The sequence below is a fragment of the Quercus robur genome, chromosome 4 (genome assembly GCF_932294415.1).
Source record: "Quercus robur chromosome 4, dhQueRobu3.1, whole genome shotgun sequence".
Lineage (NCBI taxonomy): Eukaryota > Viridiplantae > Streptophyta > Magnoliopsida > Fagales > Fagaceae > Quercus > Quercus robur.
Window position 1 is genome coordinate 35,300,784 of NC_065537.1, and position 17,728 is coordinate 35,318,511.

General features: G+C 41.0%; 1 protein-coding gene across 1 annotated transcript; it reads left to right on the top strand.

Moving 5' to 3' along the window:
- Nucleotides 1-12,707: 12,707 nt before the first annotated feature.
- On the top strand, nt 12,708-13,547 carry LOC126721802 (uncharacterized). The gene has a single exon (XM_050424862.1). The coding sequence runs from the start codon at nt 12,708-12,710 to the stop codon at nt 13,545-13,547; it is 840 nt and encodes a 279-aa protein (XP_050280819.1).
- The last annotated feature ends 4,181 nt before the right edge of the window (nt 13,548-17,728 follow it).

Consider the following 17,728-nt stretch of genomic DNA (forward strand, 5'->3'; position numbering starts at 1 on the left):
AGGCAATCAATAATTAATTAAATAAATAAATAAAAAAGAATAAGAGGAGTAAACAGAGGAATGGATCTGCTATTTGAGCTATAATCAAATCACATTTGCCATCTCAAAATCATGTAGGATAAAGTTAATGACGAACACTACCAGCATACTAAACAGTGGCGGCTCTATGAATTTTTCTCAGGATATTCCTAGAGAAGTATAAATTACACAATCTAATAAAAAGTGAAATTCATATATTGATAACAATAACAAATACATAAATACATAAAGTTTACAATTGTCTTCTACGAGTTTTCATATTTTAAAATCGTTGCATAATAGTCTCATTATCAATGCTACAAACTACATCTCTTTCAATATACACAACCGTGCAATCATTCATTCACTGATTTCCTATTTGATTGCGCAGTTCATTTTTTATATATTTCATTGCTGAAAAACTTCTTTCTACTGTTGCAATAGCAACAGGAATGGTCAAATCTAACTTCACAAGCAAATAGACTAATGGATAAGTCTCATGCTTCCCTGTGTTCACTAACTTTTCAACAATTTCACCAACTCCTTGAAGCTCTAAAAACAAGTCATTGTTGCGCATATCAAAAATGTAATTATGAAGTTAAGAGTCAAGTGCCAAGATATCTGTCTCAAGAAAATTAGATGGATAGAACTTTGCTAGACGTATCAACTTTTCCTTGGGTACGTGGTTTTCTTATCAAATATTTGTTCATAATTTTAACAAAAGAATAAAGAATAAACTATAAGTTTATTTGAAATATTAATAAAATTATTAAATATTGTTGTTTAGTTGTTTCATTAATTTGCTTGTCTTTTATAAACTATAATTTGTTATATTGTTATTTCATTAATTATAAAATTATTAATTGTTATTTAGCCTAACATAATTTAATTTGTTTGTCTTTTATAATATATTGGTTAATTAAATTATTAATTATTATTTATTAGTTGCTTCCCTTAAATAATTATTGGTTAATTCAATTATTGTTTATTAGTTGCACTAGCACACATCCCATGTGCATTTACTTCCCCCAATTCAAATATCCCACCAGCCCCATGTGCCCATCCACCCCCCACCCCACTCAACAGACAAGCCTCATCATACATGGCCCTTAATCACAAGAGCTAGATGCCAATCAAAAAAATTCACAATCACAAATCACAATACACTAAAAGACAATTAATGGTATCTCACCAACACCAACACCACACCAACGGATAAAGCCAAAAAGTCAAAAACAAGGGGCAAAATATTAATAAAGTTAAAGCTAAATCAGCCAATCACAGTTCAAAAGAATCAGATAAAGTTAAAGTCTTAAAGAATAAAGAGAGAGAGACTCTCATTTGAGTCATTTCATTTCACATCTTCATTTTCATTTTTCAGATAAAGAGAGAAAGACTGAGAGAGATTCAAAGAGAAAAAGAGAGAGAAGCTAGTAAAGATGAAATACCTTGAGGGTAAGGTTGAGGGAGCAGGGAGGCTTGAGGCTGAGTCGCTAAGGGGTAGCGCCAAAGGAATCGAGGCCAAGCTGAGCAACGAGCGAGCGACAGTGACGCTAACGTGACCAATTGGCAATCTCCAATCCGATCCAGTAAGTGATCTCTAATACCCGAATCCCAATGCGATGTGCTCTAGGTTGGAGCTCGAGTTGTGTTGGCTGACCAATCTCTGATGCGGCAATGCTCGACCCATCTGTTGGCTTGTGTTGCAACGTTGCTCTGTTGACCTTTTTATCTTTAGGTTAGGTTTTTGATTTAGTGATTTGAGATTTCAGTTTTTGCTTCAACTTTACCATTTGATAAATCACCGAACGCGTATATTGGGTTTTGGTTTTTTTTTTTTTTTTTTTTTTTTTGGTTGAGAATCCATGGGTTTTCTTTACCTGTTTACCATCTGTTCGGTTGTTTCTTTCTTTAGATTAGGTTTGCTTTACATTTATGATTGATGTTGGGCTTTTTTTTAGGCTTGCTCTGCTACAATTTTTTTTTTTTTTTTTTTTTTTGCTTGAAAGTAGAAAAAAAAAAAAATTTATTCGAGGGTGTTCCTAATTTTTTTTAAAGGGTAAACAAATAAAAAAAAATTAATTATTATTATATATATATATATATATTTTTTTTTTTTTTCAAGTCAAGGTGTTCCCAGGAACACCTTGTGTCCAACGTGGCACTGCCACTGATACTAAACAATCACCCCATTAAAATAAATAAAATAAAATATATTTAGAATCATGGTGTTTCCATGGCCAACCCCGAGATGTGCACATGCACATATAATAAACCTCCTTGGGAAAAAAAAAAAATCTATAAGCCTGATTTGTGCACATATTTCCAACATTCTTGTTATGGCCCAATTGGTAGCAACCGTAAGCAGGTTCTGCCCGGGTGGTGAGATCGCTGGTGAAAACAAATGGCAGTGGGACCACGAAGTCTAGTGATGTTGTAGCCTTTCTATGTCAGCTTTTTTTTTTTTTTGGATTTTTTTTTTTAAGAAAAGATTGTTTTTGGTAATTTAATTGCACATGCGTATGCATGTGAGTCACTTTTAACAGCAAACTAACAAATGCCTTAATTTGGCAAAAGTGTGAAGTTCAAGGAGTAAATTGGCTAAATTAATGTAATGTATACGTTATCATAGTTGTTCGTTTTTTTAGTAAAGATTGCTAACTTCACGGAATGGAGACTGAGGATTCCTCACCTGCTCGCACAACGGAAGAAGCAGATCATCTTGTTCAAAGCACCAAGAAGCGTAAGTCCACGGATACTAGCTTCTGCCCCCAATGCCCCATCAAATCCTATAGAGACTCCCTCACTCATCTCTCCCCCGACTGGGAAAACCACATGCTCCAAAACCTACACTTGTAAGATGAGGACGCGGGCTCTAACCTAGATAAAGACCCCGACGACACCTTTCCAGTCATCCTCCTCTCCAATGAAGAAAAATAGCAAACTCGAGCCCCTTGGAGATCAACATTAATCGTTAAACCTTTTGGAAAGTCCCTAGGCTTCAAGTATCTCGACTTCAAGATTAGAGCAATCTGGAAACCGCAAGGCGATCTCCAATGTATTGACCTTGGCCTGGATTATTTCCTCATAAGATCCAAGCTCTAGGAGGATTATTGGAAGGTCATTAACGAAGGCCCTTGGTTCATCGGCCAACAGTTTCTCTCCATTTGACAATGGACTCCAGGTTTCCAACCTTCAAAAGCTCGATTCACAACCACTGCTGTCTAGGCCAAGCTGCCCAAACTTCCCATCAAGCTTTACGACACCGCTATCCTCCGTAGGATAGGAAACTAGCTAGGTACCCTATTGAAGATCAATGCTCGTACCATCGATAATGTCAGAGGTAGATATGCACGTTTATGTATCTAGATAGACTTGGACTCTCCACTCACTTCTAAGGTTCATATTGGCTCCTTGCTCCAACCAGTTCAATATGAAGGCGTCTCGGCCATTTGTTTTGAATGCGGATGCATGGGACACAAGGTCTCCAGCTGTCCATCGGTCATTCGACCTCTTCCCCCTCAAAATCCTCAACCCTCATCCCTTTCCTACCCCCGACCCCACCCACAACCAAACTGCCACCAATCCCTTCGGGGAATGGATGATTGTCAAAAACCGTAAGTCTCGCAAACAGAGAACACCATCACACTTCGATCAATAGCCGGCCAAACCCCTATAATCCCAAACTACCTCACAGGCCCCATGCACACCCCCCGCAAGTCTTAACACGCGCAACATGCCTGCTGTACGTGAACAGGAACCGAGAAACCATGCAGACATGTCCCACAACCTTGATCTTCACGCCCATGTGGATAGTGACAATGCTGGGACCCCTCCATCAAAAGTCCCAACCAGCACCTACTACAGCCCACACTATCCAAATTGAAAAGACAACAAAACCTGCATCTACCATCCCCATTATTTCAAAATTTGAAAAATCTTTCCATAATCACCTTCAACCTCACGCAGCCTCATCCTTCAACAAGGATCCCGCTCCTTTCCCTCCCAACGGTCCACGCTCTGTAACCTCGAGCACTAACGGTTCCTCCAAGAACGCTTCTGCCAGCTCGGTCAATACTGAGTCCCATTCTTTCACAGATATGGAAAGCTTTCCTTTCTTAACGGAAAGTATGCTAATCTCCCACCCCCCCCCCCCCTCTTCCTGTTAACCTCAACAAACACCCTCCCCTTCCCCCCTCCCCCCAAAAACCTATTCCTTCATCTCTTGCTCCTGCTGCCTTTCCTGATGGACCTGTCTCCTCCTCAACCTCTGAACCTCTTCAACACAAGCACCCAGAACTACCGGGCACTCCTTTCCCACGGTTGCTTGAGACTGATAGGGAACCATCTCCTAAGATGGATCCAAACATGTCCGAATCAGTTCTGGACTCAGATCGAAAAGGAACTAGAGCGAACCTTAAGAACTCAGATATCATCACAACCTCCAAACACCCCAGTCTACAGGGTGATAATTCCACTCTCCCAAAACTTGGCCCTAGTTTCTCCAACAATATCTCTCCACCCCGCAACCCCGGCCCACGAGCTATCACCCCACCTCTCTCCCCACCCTTCTCTGGCCCACCTTAACCAAAATTTTGTAAGGAACGATATCGTAGCCTAAGAAGTTTCGACTACCATACTATCCCTAGAGATCTTGCCCATTCTCTTCCCCTTCATGGAGAGACAAGAGGCAACTACAGTGATAACCATCAGCCACCAAGTCTTGTGCTTCAGGCTTTCAATCAACACCCACATGAACATCCCTTAACTCAATATAACTCATCACCTATTTCTCAACTTGTAGTTGCAAAGCTTTCTAACACCAGCGCCACTGGAATGGAGATCTGGTCATGTCCACATGACCAACCCCTCTAGTAACCTTCCAATGAAGATCTTCGTTTGGAATTGTAGAAGAGCGAGGAGCCAAAACTTTTGAAGGAACTTCATCAACCTTTGTCGTATCATAGACCAAACATAGCAGTTGTCATGGAGACTCGTATTTCTAGACACCGTGCAGAATAAGTCAGCTCCTCGGTTGGTTTTAACAGTGTGTGCTGCTCTAATGCTTCAGGTTTCCATGGTGGCATCCAGGTGCTTTGGAATGAGGATAACGTCATGCTCGATATCCTCTCGGTGACAGAGCAAGCCATCAACGTGTTTGTCTAGGTTTGTCCTGCTAACCCCTTCTCTTCTTGGCTTTTTTCTACCATTTATGCTAGCTTGGATTTAGATAAGCATCTTATTCTTTTGAATGAACTCTCTTCCATCACCCTCAACCCCCCATCGTCGTGGCTTCTTGCTGGGGACTTCAATGAGATCCTTGCCCAGCATGAAAGCCTTAGTTGTTCCCCTCCCAACCACTGACGTTTATCCATTTTTAATGATTTTGTCAATTCTTGCAACCTCTTCGATCTCAGATACAATGGTCCTTATTTTACCTGGATAAACAAAAGAAATTCTGGTCTGGTCATGAAACACCTCGACCACATTTTATCCAACCCCAAATGGAAGCTACTCTATGATGAAACCACCATTCTTCATCTTCACCGGACTTCCTCCAACCATCACCCTATCCTCATTGACACTCACCCTACTTCTTTCAACTTTGGCCTTCGCCCCTTCCATCTTGGAATGATGTGGTTTAACAATCCTTCTTTCCCAAACCTCGTTAGAGAATCATGGAATGCACACCTTAACAATATTTTTCTTGCCCTTATGGATTTCACTCAGTGGGTCAAGTCTTGGAACCGAAACTCGTTTGGCAACATCTTTCATAAAAAGAAAAGACTCTTATCTTGGCTAGGCGGCATTCAAAAGCTCTTTGGTCCAACCACAATGACTCCCTACTTAGTCTAGAAAGAAAGCTTTCGGGTGAAGTCCTTCGCCTTGAAGAAGAATTTTGGGCCCTTAAGTCTAGAACCAACTGGACTTTTCAAGGCGACCGAAATATGAACTACTTCCGTCTTTCTACTATCTGTCGCAGACACCGCAACAAAATCTGGTGTTTAAAAGATACAATGGGCAACTGGTCCTATAATCCAGCGGAGATTAAGTCCTCTATCCTTGCCCACTTCTCTAAGCTCTACACCTCGGAAGCTATCTTAGTCCCTATCGCCACCATCTCCCCTCCTAACTTCCAACCCATTCCTCCGCATAGCCTCCAAGCCATTTCAGGAGAGGTCATTGGCTGTGAAATTAAGAGGGTATTTTTTCTTTTCAACCGCAAAAAGCCCCTAGCCCGGATGGCTTTCACCCCATCTTTTTCCAAAGGTTTTAGAACATTGTTGGTCATTCCATCACTTCTCCCATAAAAGACATTTTCTTGGCTAGAAAAATCCTACCCAACCTGAACACCACCCTCATCTGCCTTATTTCCAAAGTTGGCAAACTTGAAACCATTCACCAATATCGCCCCATCGATCTTTGCAACACCATCTACAAGACGATCACTAAAGTCCTTGTTCAGAGATTAAAACCTCACCTAGACAACCTCATCCACACCTTCCAAGCCAGCTTCATCCCTAGCCAAAAGGCCAGCGACAACATTATTATCGCTTAGGAGCTTATACACAACATGTCCATTTCAAAGAGCAAGCAAGGCCTCATGGCACTCAAAATCGACCTTTGATAGACTTGAATGGGGTTTCATAAAACATATCCTAAGCTTCTTCAACTTCCCTGTGGACTAGGTCGAGCTTATTATGCCCTGCATTTCCACCTCTAGCCTTTCAGTCCTAGTAAACGGGGAAATACTGAACTACTTCCTTCCTTCTAGAGGTATTGGACAAGGAGACCCCCTCTACCCTTACATCTTCATCCTTTATATGAAATATCTTGCCCGTCTCATCCTTAATGAATTTGATGCGCACTCATGGTCAGGGATTAGAACTTCAATAGAAGACCCAACCTTCTCGCATCACTTTTTTGCGGCCGACCTCATTCTTTTTGCCAAGGCCACCAACCGGAAATGCCAGACCATTAAAAGCACCCTTATTAACTTCTGCTCTCTTTCCGGGCAGAAAATCAATTTCTCAAAATCTAGGATTTACTTCTCTCCTCATACCTCACCGGATAATATTAGTGCTGCCGAAAGAGAGCTCGGTATTAGAGCATGCAGCAACTTTGGGAAATATCTTGGCGTTCCCATCCTCACAAGTAAGCGAAACACCAGGCCTTTAATTTCCTTATTGACAAGCTCCGCTTGAGACTAGCCAATTATAAAACTACGGCCCTATCCCTTGCTGGTCGCCTTACCCTTATCACGGGTATCACCACTGCCATTCCCACGCATATCATGCACAGCACCATACTCCCCTCCAAAGTTTGCAAAGAGATCGACAAAATAAACAAAAATTTATTATAGGGAGACTCCACGACTAAGAGAAGGATCCACTTCATGAGTTGGAATTCTGTCACCCTTCCCAAAGCCGTGGGTGGTCTAGGCATCAAAACAAGCATCCTTAGGAACAAAGCCCTTCTTGCCAAATGCCTTTGGGATATTCGGACTCGTCTGGAAAGCTTGCATGCTTTAATGTTCAAGAAAAAATATTCTTACATGACTCCCCCCCAAACGAGCTTCCCCCACTTAGGCTAGTCTTTGTCGAGCCAAAGCCATTTGTGATAAAGGTGCAAGATGGCTGATCCGTAATGGTAATTCCATTAGCTTCTGGCATGACAACTGGGCGGGCTACTGACCTCTTAGAGGTTTCATTCATGGACCTCTAAACAGGGATGGTGACACCTTAAGGGTTAGGGAGGTATTGGACCACCTGGGGAAGTGGTCCCTCTACACCCTTCCTTTCGTTTTACCCCAACACGTTGTGGACACCATCCTTGCCACTCCCAAGCCCCTCTCAACAGATCAAGACGACCTTCTAGCATGGAACTTCTTTGCAAATGGCATGTTCAGCTCCAACTCAGCATACACCATTTCCCTTAACTCCGCTGTCACCCATGCAACTCGTCCGTGGAAATGGCTCTAGAAGATCCCCACGCTACCTTGAATCATTACCTTCCTTTGGCTGGCTTGCCATGATAGACTCCTCTCTAGGCACATTCTTCATGACGATTATTGCCCCCTCTGCCTCACGAGCCCAGAAACCGTGCTCCATATTCTCAAAGATTGCCCCCGAGTTACCCCCTTATGGACTACTCTTTTCGACACCAATCCCATCCCCTTTTGCTTCCAATACAGCTCCACCTTGGACTGGGTACGAAGCATGACTGCGCCCCATCAACAACTTACAGCCCCAGGTAGCATCCCCTAGCCCATCCTTTTCCCCGTAGCTGCTTGGTCGATCCGGTCCGCTAAAAACAAGTCCATCATGGAGGCTTCCCAGTTCGACAGTTACACCATCCTCAAAAAAATCAATGCCATTTCCACCGACCTCCACGTTGTCCTCCTTGATAAGCATGACATCATCACAAAAACCACCATGCACATTGGCTGGATCCCACCACCTCATGGCTTCTTCAAGCTTAATACCGATGGCTCGGTCCAAAACAATCCTGGTGATGCTTGCGCGGCCGGAATCATTTGAGACCCCCACGGACACTGGATTAGTAGTTGCACCAGGAAGATTAGCCTCACCCACTCCATGGCGGCAAAACTATGGGGCCTTCATGATGGGCTTACTCTTGCTAGAAATCTTAATATCCATAAACTTTTAGTTGAAGTTGACGCTAGCGTTGTAGAAAATTTTTTCCACTGAAAATTCTGTGCATGACACCACTCACACCTTTAGTGCCATCATCATTGATTGCAGGTCCCTCCTCCTACTTTTTGAGGAAGTTCACATCACGCACATCCACTGCGAGGGAAACCACTGCACGGACCTTTTGGCGAAAGGACACCGTTCCCATTTTGATTTTGTTATTCACCCCCATCCCCCGACATGTATTATGTACCAACTTATGGTAGACTCTTGGGGTAAAATTAAAAGATATTATTTAAAGTGAAATTGATCTAAAAAATATTAATAGATAATAATAACAAAATAAATAAACAGTTATAAGAAAATAAACATATTTTATATCATTAAAATAAATTTTTTTTAAAAAAAAACCAATTCATACTACAAAATCTACAACAAAAAATTTACAAACTGATGTGGTAAAAATGTGATTAATGTTACTTAAACAATATATAATGAATAAATGTTTGAATTTTTTTTTTTTTTTTTTTTTTTTTTTGTTATTGGTGACATACCAATTTTTAAGATATAAGTAATAAAATTTGTAATATCTCTAGCATCACTCAACAATAAAATACTGTAAAAAGTATCATTAACAGTGAAAATGGTAAAAAAAAAATAGAAAAGAAAAAAAGGGAAACAGGTGTCAAACTTAGACAAGACAAAAGCTACTTACATGAACAGTAAAATAGGTGAAAAGGTCATACTGTTTGATGTTTGAGAAAACCTTTTTTTTACTTTCTTTTCCTGTGTCAGAATCATTTTCAAGTTTCAACGAAGTGGGAGTCTTTTTTTATTTTTTTTCTCTATGCCAGTGAGTAACTACTTAAGAATTAAGATTACATATACATGACAATTTTAGGAGAAGTCAGGGGGGGCAGGTGCCCCCCCTCTGGCTCCGCCCCTGCTCTTGGGGTATTGTTTACCCCGCCTTTGTAATCCTTGTTAGTTTTTAATGCAATTTCCAGTTTACCAAAAAAAAAAAAAAAAAGAAGAAGAAAATTGGCTAAATTAAAAGTTGAGGTACAATGGCCACTACTTCAAAGTACAAGGGTCTCTTGGCATTTTTCCCAACTTCTTAAACTAATTCTTCATACAAATAAGAAATATGGCTGAAAAATTCAGCACAAAAAAGAAAAAGGGGAAGAAAAAAAGGTCATCAAATTGAAGCACGTTCCAAAAATAAAAGTCACTAATATAAGAGGCTTATGCGTTACCCGGTTTTGGGCCTAAATAAGATTCTATGATATATAGCCTAATCAAAGTTTGAGTTGGTCGATTTGGTCCTTAAAATTTCAATATTTTTATTTTATTTTTAGTCTTCGACGTATCTATTTGCTGTCAATGTAATCCTTCTATCCAAGTCCAATATTAGCCTGTTTGGATTAGGGGGGGGGGGGATGGGGAGTGAAGGTAGTAGAGTAGAATTAGCTAAAAATAAGCTAATTTTGGGCCAACTCTACTCTATTCCCCTCTACTCCTCCTCCCTCTCCTTCAATCCAAATAGACTGTAAAAGATGACAACACAATAGCATTCTTGTGAGAATATACGATTTCCCACCAGGACCACCACAACAGTTTTCTCCTCCATCCTATGGGTACTTGCTCTACGACTCACCCAAATATCTTCCCCAAACTTTCCCTTATTTCTCAGGAGCCAAGCAAAACCTCTGTTTTTTTAAATTAAGTAAACCTAATTAATAAAATGCTCTTCACACCTTGAACAAATGTTTAATACTTTTGAGAGCAATTACCTCTTCTCACAAAAAATGGCAAGTCTCACCATGAATTTTAATTATGAAAACTCAATATTGCATATAATAATAATAATAACTAGTCGCTAACCCGTGTGATGCACGGGAAATTTTTGAATGTATTGTTTTACTAATTTCTTCCTATTGCAATTATTGAAATAAATTTGCAGTATTTTCACAGTGATCAAACATCTTTTCTATCTCAGCACTTTTGTTGTATCCAAATAGAGAATAACACTAAAAAATTATTAAACCCATCCCAAAGCCTATAATTCTCAAAGTTAAAAGAGGGTCCTAAATTTCATTTAATTCCATTAACTGCTTAAGTTAATAAGCACATTGGTATGAATAAAAAAAATGAATGGCGTCCATGTCTATTTAATTATCAACCATATAATGTTATAGCAATTAAGGTGATTTATAAATTTCATCCAGTTTGTTTTGTAACACCTTTTTTTTGTTTTTTGTTTTTTTTGGAGATATATATGATGGGTAAGACTTCGTAAGTATAGCTCGTCCTTGAATAGTCGTCCACAGAATGTGAACTCGTCCTGGAATACTGGTTCATAGGATGTGGAATACCATGGTAATCATGTCGCTTCCTCACCCTCAAACATGGATCCTTGAGAGAGCCTCGTCCAAACCTAGTGAGGTCATCCAGACCTTATGAGGTCATCCAGACATGGACGACCCTCAATATAGGTTCCGTCTACATGAATAGATGAATCGAACCATGTGGTGAGATCTTGATGTATCATTGTAACTTCTTATTTAATATTTAACTTCCAATGGCAGTTATCTTCTGATCTCCACAAATGTGGGGGAGGTTACCAAACAAGTAACTGCCTCCATAGCACTATATATACACTTATCCTCAACAAAATAAAGGCAAGTTTTTCCTTTACACAACTCCCAGAATTTTGGAATTCTATATTCTAAAAGAGAGAAACTGACTTTGTCATCGGAGGGTTCGTGACCGGTCGACCCTAGTCTCCTTTGATTCCTTGTTTTTATCTTTCAGGTCTTCAAAATCATTAAGATCCGGAGCATCCAGCCTACTGATTCTTAGAACATCATCAGTTGGCGCCGTCTGTGGGGACTTCCGATTGTCTTACAATTTGTCTTCCTACGACAAAAGGCAGAATGGTTCAGACTAGATCAAGGGCTACCAACCCAGGCCATCAGGAAAGTAGGGATGCTTCAAGCAATCCCCATCGCGATTGTCAATCAACCCCAGTCATGCAACAGTCCTCTGTTCAACACATGCAGTTTATGGCAGCCGCCATGGCGGAGTTAACCCGTCAAAACCAGGAGTTAACAAGGGAGATTAATTTGAGAAGGCAACGTAATGAGGGGTACACTGAAGGCCAAGCCCAGAGCCAGGAAGATAGAGGAAATGTTGAACCTAAAAGCCAGTCAAAGGGTACCACATCAAGAAGGGTGCCACATTTGGAGAAGGAAATGGACCAAATGAGGAAGGTTATGGAAGAGATGAGGGAGAACATGAGAAGGGAAAATCCAGTAGAGGACTTAGTCCATCGAACAGACTCCACTTTCACGACTTCCATCAACAGTCAGCCCTTGCCTCCGAAATTCAAGATGTCTTCATTAGATTCCTACGATGGAACACGTGACTCGTTTGATCACATTGCTACTTTCAAGACGACGATGCACCTTCAAGGAGTCCCAGATGAGATTATGTGTAGAGCCTTCCCTACCACTCTCAAAGGACCAGCGTGAGTGTGGTTCAGCAATATACCCCCGAATACAGTGAGTTCTTTTGAAGAATTGAGTAAATTATTTGTTAATAATTTCGTTGGAGGGCAAAGGCACAAATGTTCCTCGTCCAGCCTGTTAACCATAGAACAAAGAGAGAATGAAAGTCTACGGTCTTTCATCACTCATTTCAACAGGGAAGCACTAATTGTGGACAAGGTGGATGACAAGCTACTCTTGGCGGCCTTCCATAATGGGGTTAATTTTGATTTATTCATCCACAAGCTTTATGAGAAAGAGCTTCAATCCATGGCTGAACTCGTCCATTCGGCCCAAAACTTTATGAATGTGGAGGACGCAATCATAGCTAAAGAAGAGGAAGAGAGCTGAGAGAATGGAAGCAAACCCCACGCGCTATTCTGAGCAAGGTCCCCATCCAAAGAAGGGACGAATGGAAGATAAGAATGACCGAGATAACAAGAAGGTAGGCCCTTCGGCATAGAATCAACAATACACTCCATTGAACATGCCCCTTGAGCAAGTTCTCATGCAAATCAAGGATGGTCCTTCCTTGAAGTGGCTGGAGAAAATGAAAGGAGATCCCAACAAACGCAATAGGAACAAGTATTGCTGCTTCTATAGAGACCATGGGCACGATACAAATGAATTTTACGATCTGAAACAGCTGATTAAAAATCTTATTAGACAAGGAAAGTTGAGAAATTTCCTTGGACGAGAGCATAAGGATGAGAAGTTGAAAGGGAAGGTAAAAGAGTCGTCACAACCCCCGCTTGGAGAGATAAGAGTTATTATAGGAGGAAGTTCAGCAGGTCAGTCGTCCAAGTCCAAGAAGATGTATCTAAAAGTAGTGCAGAATGTTCAGCTCTCTAGACGATCGCTAAGGACAAGGACCACGGACGAGCAAGCAATCACGTTCGTGGATGAGGATGCTGAAAGAGTTCATCACCCTCATGACGATGCCATCGTTATTACTTTGTTTATTGCCGACTATACAACTAGAAGGGTGTTAGTGGACAATGGAAGTTCAGCAGATATTTTATATTACCCTGCCTTTCAGCAAATGAGGCTCAGACGAGACCAACATCGTCCAATAAACTCGCCCTTGGTAGGTTTCGGTGGAATGAAGGTGCAGCCTGTGAGCACTGTTACATTACCTGTGGTGGTGGGGGCATATCCACAACAGGTAGCCAAGGACGTGAATTTCTTGGTGGTAGATTGTTCATCCTCCTACAATGCTATAATTGGAAGACCAACTTTAAATAGTTGGAAAGCAGTTATGTCTACTTACCACCTGTCAGTCAAATTTCCAACAGAGCATGGGATAGGACAAGTGCAGGGAGATTAGCTAGTAGCAAGAGAATGCTACCTATCCATGTTGGCCATGGACGAGCAAGTTCAGACGATGAATATTAAGGAAAAGAGAGTTATGGCAGAGCCCACCAAAGCATTAGAGAATATTTTCTTGGATGAGAATAACCCCGAGAGGTGTACCAGGGTTGGAGCGGATTTAGAAGAAAAAACTAAACAGGATCTTGTCTATTTTTTGAAGAAGAGTACTGATGTGTTTACTGGAGCCATGAGGATATTCCAGGAATAGAACCTAGTGTCATTACCCACCGTTTGAATGTATATCCTTCCTCTAAACTCATACGATAGAAGAAAAGAGTATTTGCCCCTAAGAGAGACAATGCTATTAAGGAAGAAGTGCAGAAGTTGGCCACAGTGAAGTTTATTCGAGAGGTTTATTATCCAGATTGGTTAGCCAATGTAGTAATGGTCAAGAAGGCAAATGGCAAGGGGAGAATGTGCGTAGATTTCACTGGTCTAAACAAAGCTTGCCCTAAGGATAGCTATCCATTGTTGTGCATTGACCAACTGGTAGATTCTACTGCAAGTCACAAGCTGCTTAGTTTTTGGATACTTTCTCCGAATACAATTAGATAAGGATGGATGAGGCAGACCAAGAGAAGATGTCCTTTATCACCAATCAAGGCTTGTTTTGTTACAAAGAGATGCTCTTCGGTTTGAAGAACGCAGGGGCAACATATCAGAGGTTGGTTAACCATATGTTTCGTCCACAGATTGGATGGAACATGGAGGTCTATGTAGATGATATGCTGGTAAAGAGCCTGGACAAGGGAAGGCACCTAGACGACCTACAAGAAACCTTTGACACACTTAGGCAGTATAACATGAAGTTGAACCCCAGCAAATGCGCTTTTGGAGTTTCATCAGGAAAGGTCCTCGAATTCATGATTTTGCATAGAGGAATTAAGGCGAATCCTGATAAGATACAAGCAATACTAGATATGAAGCCTCTGAAAAGCATCAAAGAAGTCTAGTCTCTTACCAAACGAGTTCCTGCCCTTAACAGGTTTGTCCATAAAGCTACTAACAAATATTTGCCAATTTTTAAGGTTCTTAGAAAGGCATTTGAATGGACGGACGAGTGCCAAAAAACTTTCCAAGACCTGAAGACATATCTCACTACAGCCCTCTTACTGAGTTCGTCAATGTTGGGAGAGGAATTGTACTTGTACTTGGCAGTGACTCCACATGCTATAAGTTCAGCATTGATCAGAGAAGAAGGAAGGGTGCAAAAGCCAGTCTACTATACAAGCAGAGTGCTTAGAGGAGCAAAAGGACGGTATCCACTGATAGAAAAGTTGGCCTTTGCACTAATAACAGATTCTAGGAAGTTGAGACATTACTTCCAAGCTCATATCATCAATGTCATGATGGACCATCCGCTCAAGAAGGCAATGAACAAGTTGGAAGCCGCAGGATGACTGATCCAATAGGCTATCGAGCTCAGTGAATTTGACATCAGGTACCAACCCAGAAATGAAATAAAGGCTCAAGCCCTGGCAGACTTCATTGCAGAGTTCACTCCGAGTTATAATGACTTAAGCGGGGTGGAAAACAGTAAGAAGTGGATCGTCCATGTGGATGGATCGTTTACACAACATGCAAGAGGAATAAGAGTTGTTTTACAATCCTCGAAGGGAGATAAATTGAAGCACAAGGTTCATCTGCAGTATCAAACAACCAACAATAAAGTTGAGTATGAAGCCTTTCTTAAAGGGCTGGAGTTGGCTAGGTCTATGGAAGCATGATCGATACTCGTCCTGGGAGACTCTCAGCTAGTCATGGGCCAAGTAAATGGGACACGTGAAGCCAAGGAAGAACAAATGAAGAAATACCTTAATAAGGTGGTACGCCTTGTAAAGAAGTTTAAGGAAGCTAATTTAGTTCAGATCCCAAGAGAAGAGAACATGGAAGCAGATACTTTAGCGAAGGAAGCCTCAGCAAGCGAAGCAATGGACGATTGTGATGAAATTTAATACCTGCCCAGCATAGATTTTCCAGAAGTACAGCAGATAGAAGGCGAAGAAAATTGGATGACTCCAATAATATCATACCTGAAGGACGGAAGGCTTCTAGAGGGGAAAGACGAGGCCAGAAAGCTCAGAATCAGATCAGCTAGGTACGTCCTCATGGACGAGGTACCATACAAAAGAGGGTTTTCCCAGCATTACCAAAGATGCTTAGCCCCGGACGAAGAAAATTATGTATTAAGGGAGGTGCATGAAGGAGCATATGACAATCATTCAGGAGCCAGATCACTCGTCCACAAGGGCGTCTGAGTAGGATACTACTGGCCAACAATCCAAGCTGATGCCAAGGCATATGTCAAAATTTGTGATCAATGCCAACGATTAAGTAATATTCCCAGACAACCGCCAGAGTACCTCACCCCAGTGATGGCTCCATGGCCCTTCGCACAATGGGGATTAGATATCTTGGGCCCCTTCCCACTTGGAACCAAGTAAATGAAATATTTAGTGGTTGGTATTGATTATTTTACTAAGTGGGTAGAAGCAAAACCCCTAGCTAAAATCACCCAACAAAATGTCAAAAATTTCATCTGGATGAATCTTATGTGCAGGTTTGGGGTGCCGAGAGTATTGATATTAGACAATGGACAACAATTTGATAATCCACTTTTCAAAAACTTCTACGAGCACTTTGGAATTCAGAATCATTACTTCTCACCTGCCACCCTCAAGCAAACGGCCAAACAGAAGTGGCAAACCGATCCTTGTTGAAAATCATCAAGACTCGGCTTGAAGGGGCAAAGGAAATATGGCCAGATGAGTTACCAGGTGTTCTATGGGCCTACAAGATGACGGTAAGGACCCCTACAGGGGAAACTCCATTCAAGCTAGCCTATGGAAGTGAAGCAGTGATACCTGCAGAAGTACATATGGCCAATCACAGGGTAATGAAGTACCGAGACGAGGATAATGAGGAGCAACTCCGCCTTAACCTTGATCTAATAGATGAGGTGAGGATGAACGCAAAACAAAGGACAGCAAGGTATAAGAACCTCATGGCCAAGCAATATGATGCAATGGTAAAACCTAGGTGTTTCAACATAGGGGACCTCGTCTTAAAAGGGGTCTCTTTGGCAACAAGAAACCCAGCTCATGGGAAATTGGGACCCAAATGAGAAGGACCCTATAAGGTTATCAATTGCAAAAGGCAAGGATCCTACTACTTGGAAACCTTGGACGGGAGGAAATTAAAGCATCCTTGGAATGTTGAACACCTGAGAAGGTATTACTAGTAAGATGTCAGACTGGATAAGCATTGCCCTGGACGAGACCTATCATTCTGGACGAGCCAGAATATATGTTTTTTGTTGGGTGTGTTAACATTATGTGTTATGTTTCAACTCCTTAAAAGTGTGTTAGTTTCAAATTAACTATAGACGATGTCATGAACTTTGATGTTTGTATGAATAAGACACTAGCTTCTAAGCATGTGCCATACTTGTAGACGATATTTATATTATGGATGTGGTTTGAATTCTCAAATATATGTTATATATAAATTCTCCATTATTTCACTAGCAAAAAGGCTAAGGCCAAAGACAAGTAAATTCTCTGGATGCAGGGATGTAACGTCTATAAGCTTTCCTTAATGAGGATAAAGCAAAGAAAAATGAACCTAAGGTGTATTCGTCTAAACAATGGACGAGCTAAAACTTGACTCGTCCAAAAAATGGACGAGAAAAAATATGGAAACTTACCCAAAGACGAGAAAGGAGTCGTTAAGTTTATAGACGAGAGAGGAAGTGTCGTAGCAAGCCTATATAAGGCTAATAAAAGAAACACCATTCATGGACGAGTTACACTTAAAAGGTGAAAAATGCTGAACATAATTAAACTCTCGTCACGGACGAGCCCAAGTTGAAGACAATGTTATGAATGTGAAAGACATTCATCCATATAACATGTTTGATAACAAATGAAAATAGTGAAACTAAACATTCATCCATTAACTAAAGGGTGGACGACCTACACCCAAAAACCCTTGCAAAGTAAAGCTTAACAAATTGTTTGAGAGCTTGTCCTAAAACTGTGGACGAAGTAAATGTACTTGAGTTACATTAAAAGGTCCAAAACAACGGACCAAATAAAAAGAAAAATGCAAGGATAAACAAAATATTTAAGTCTCATT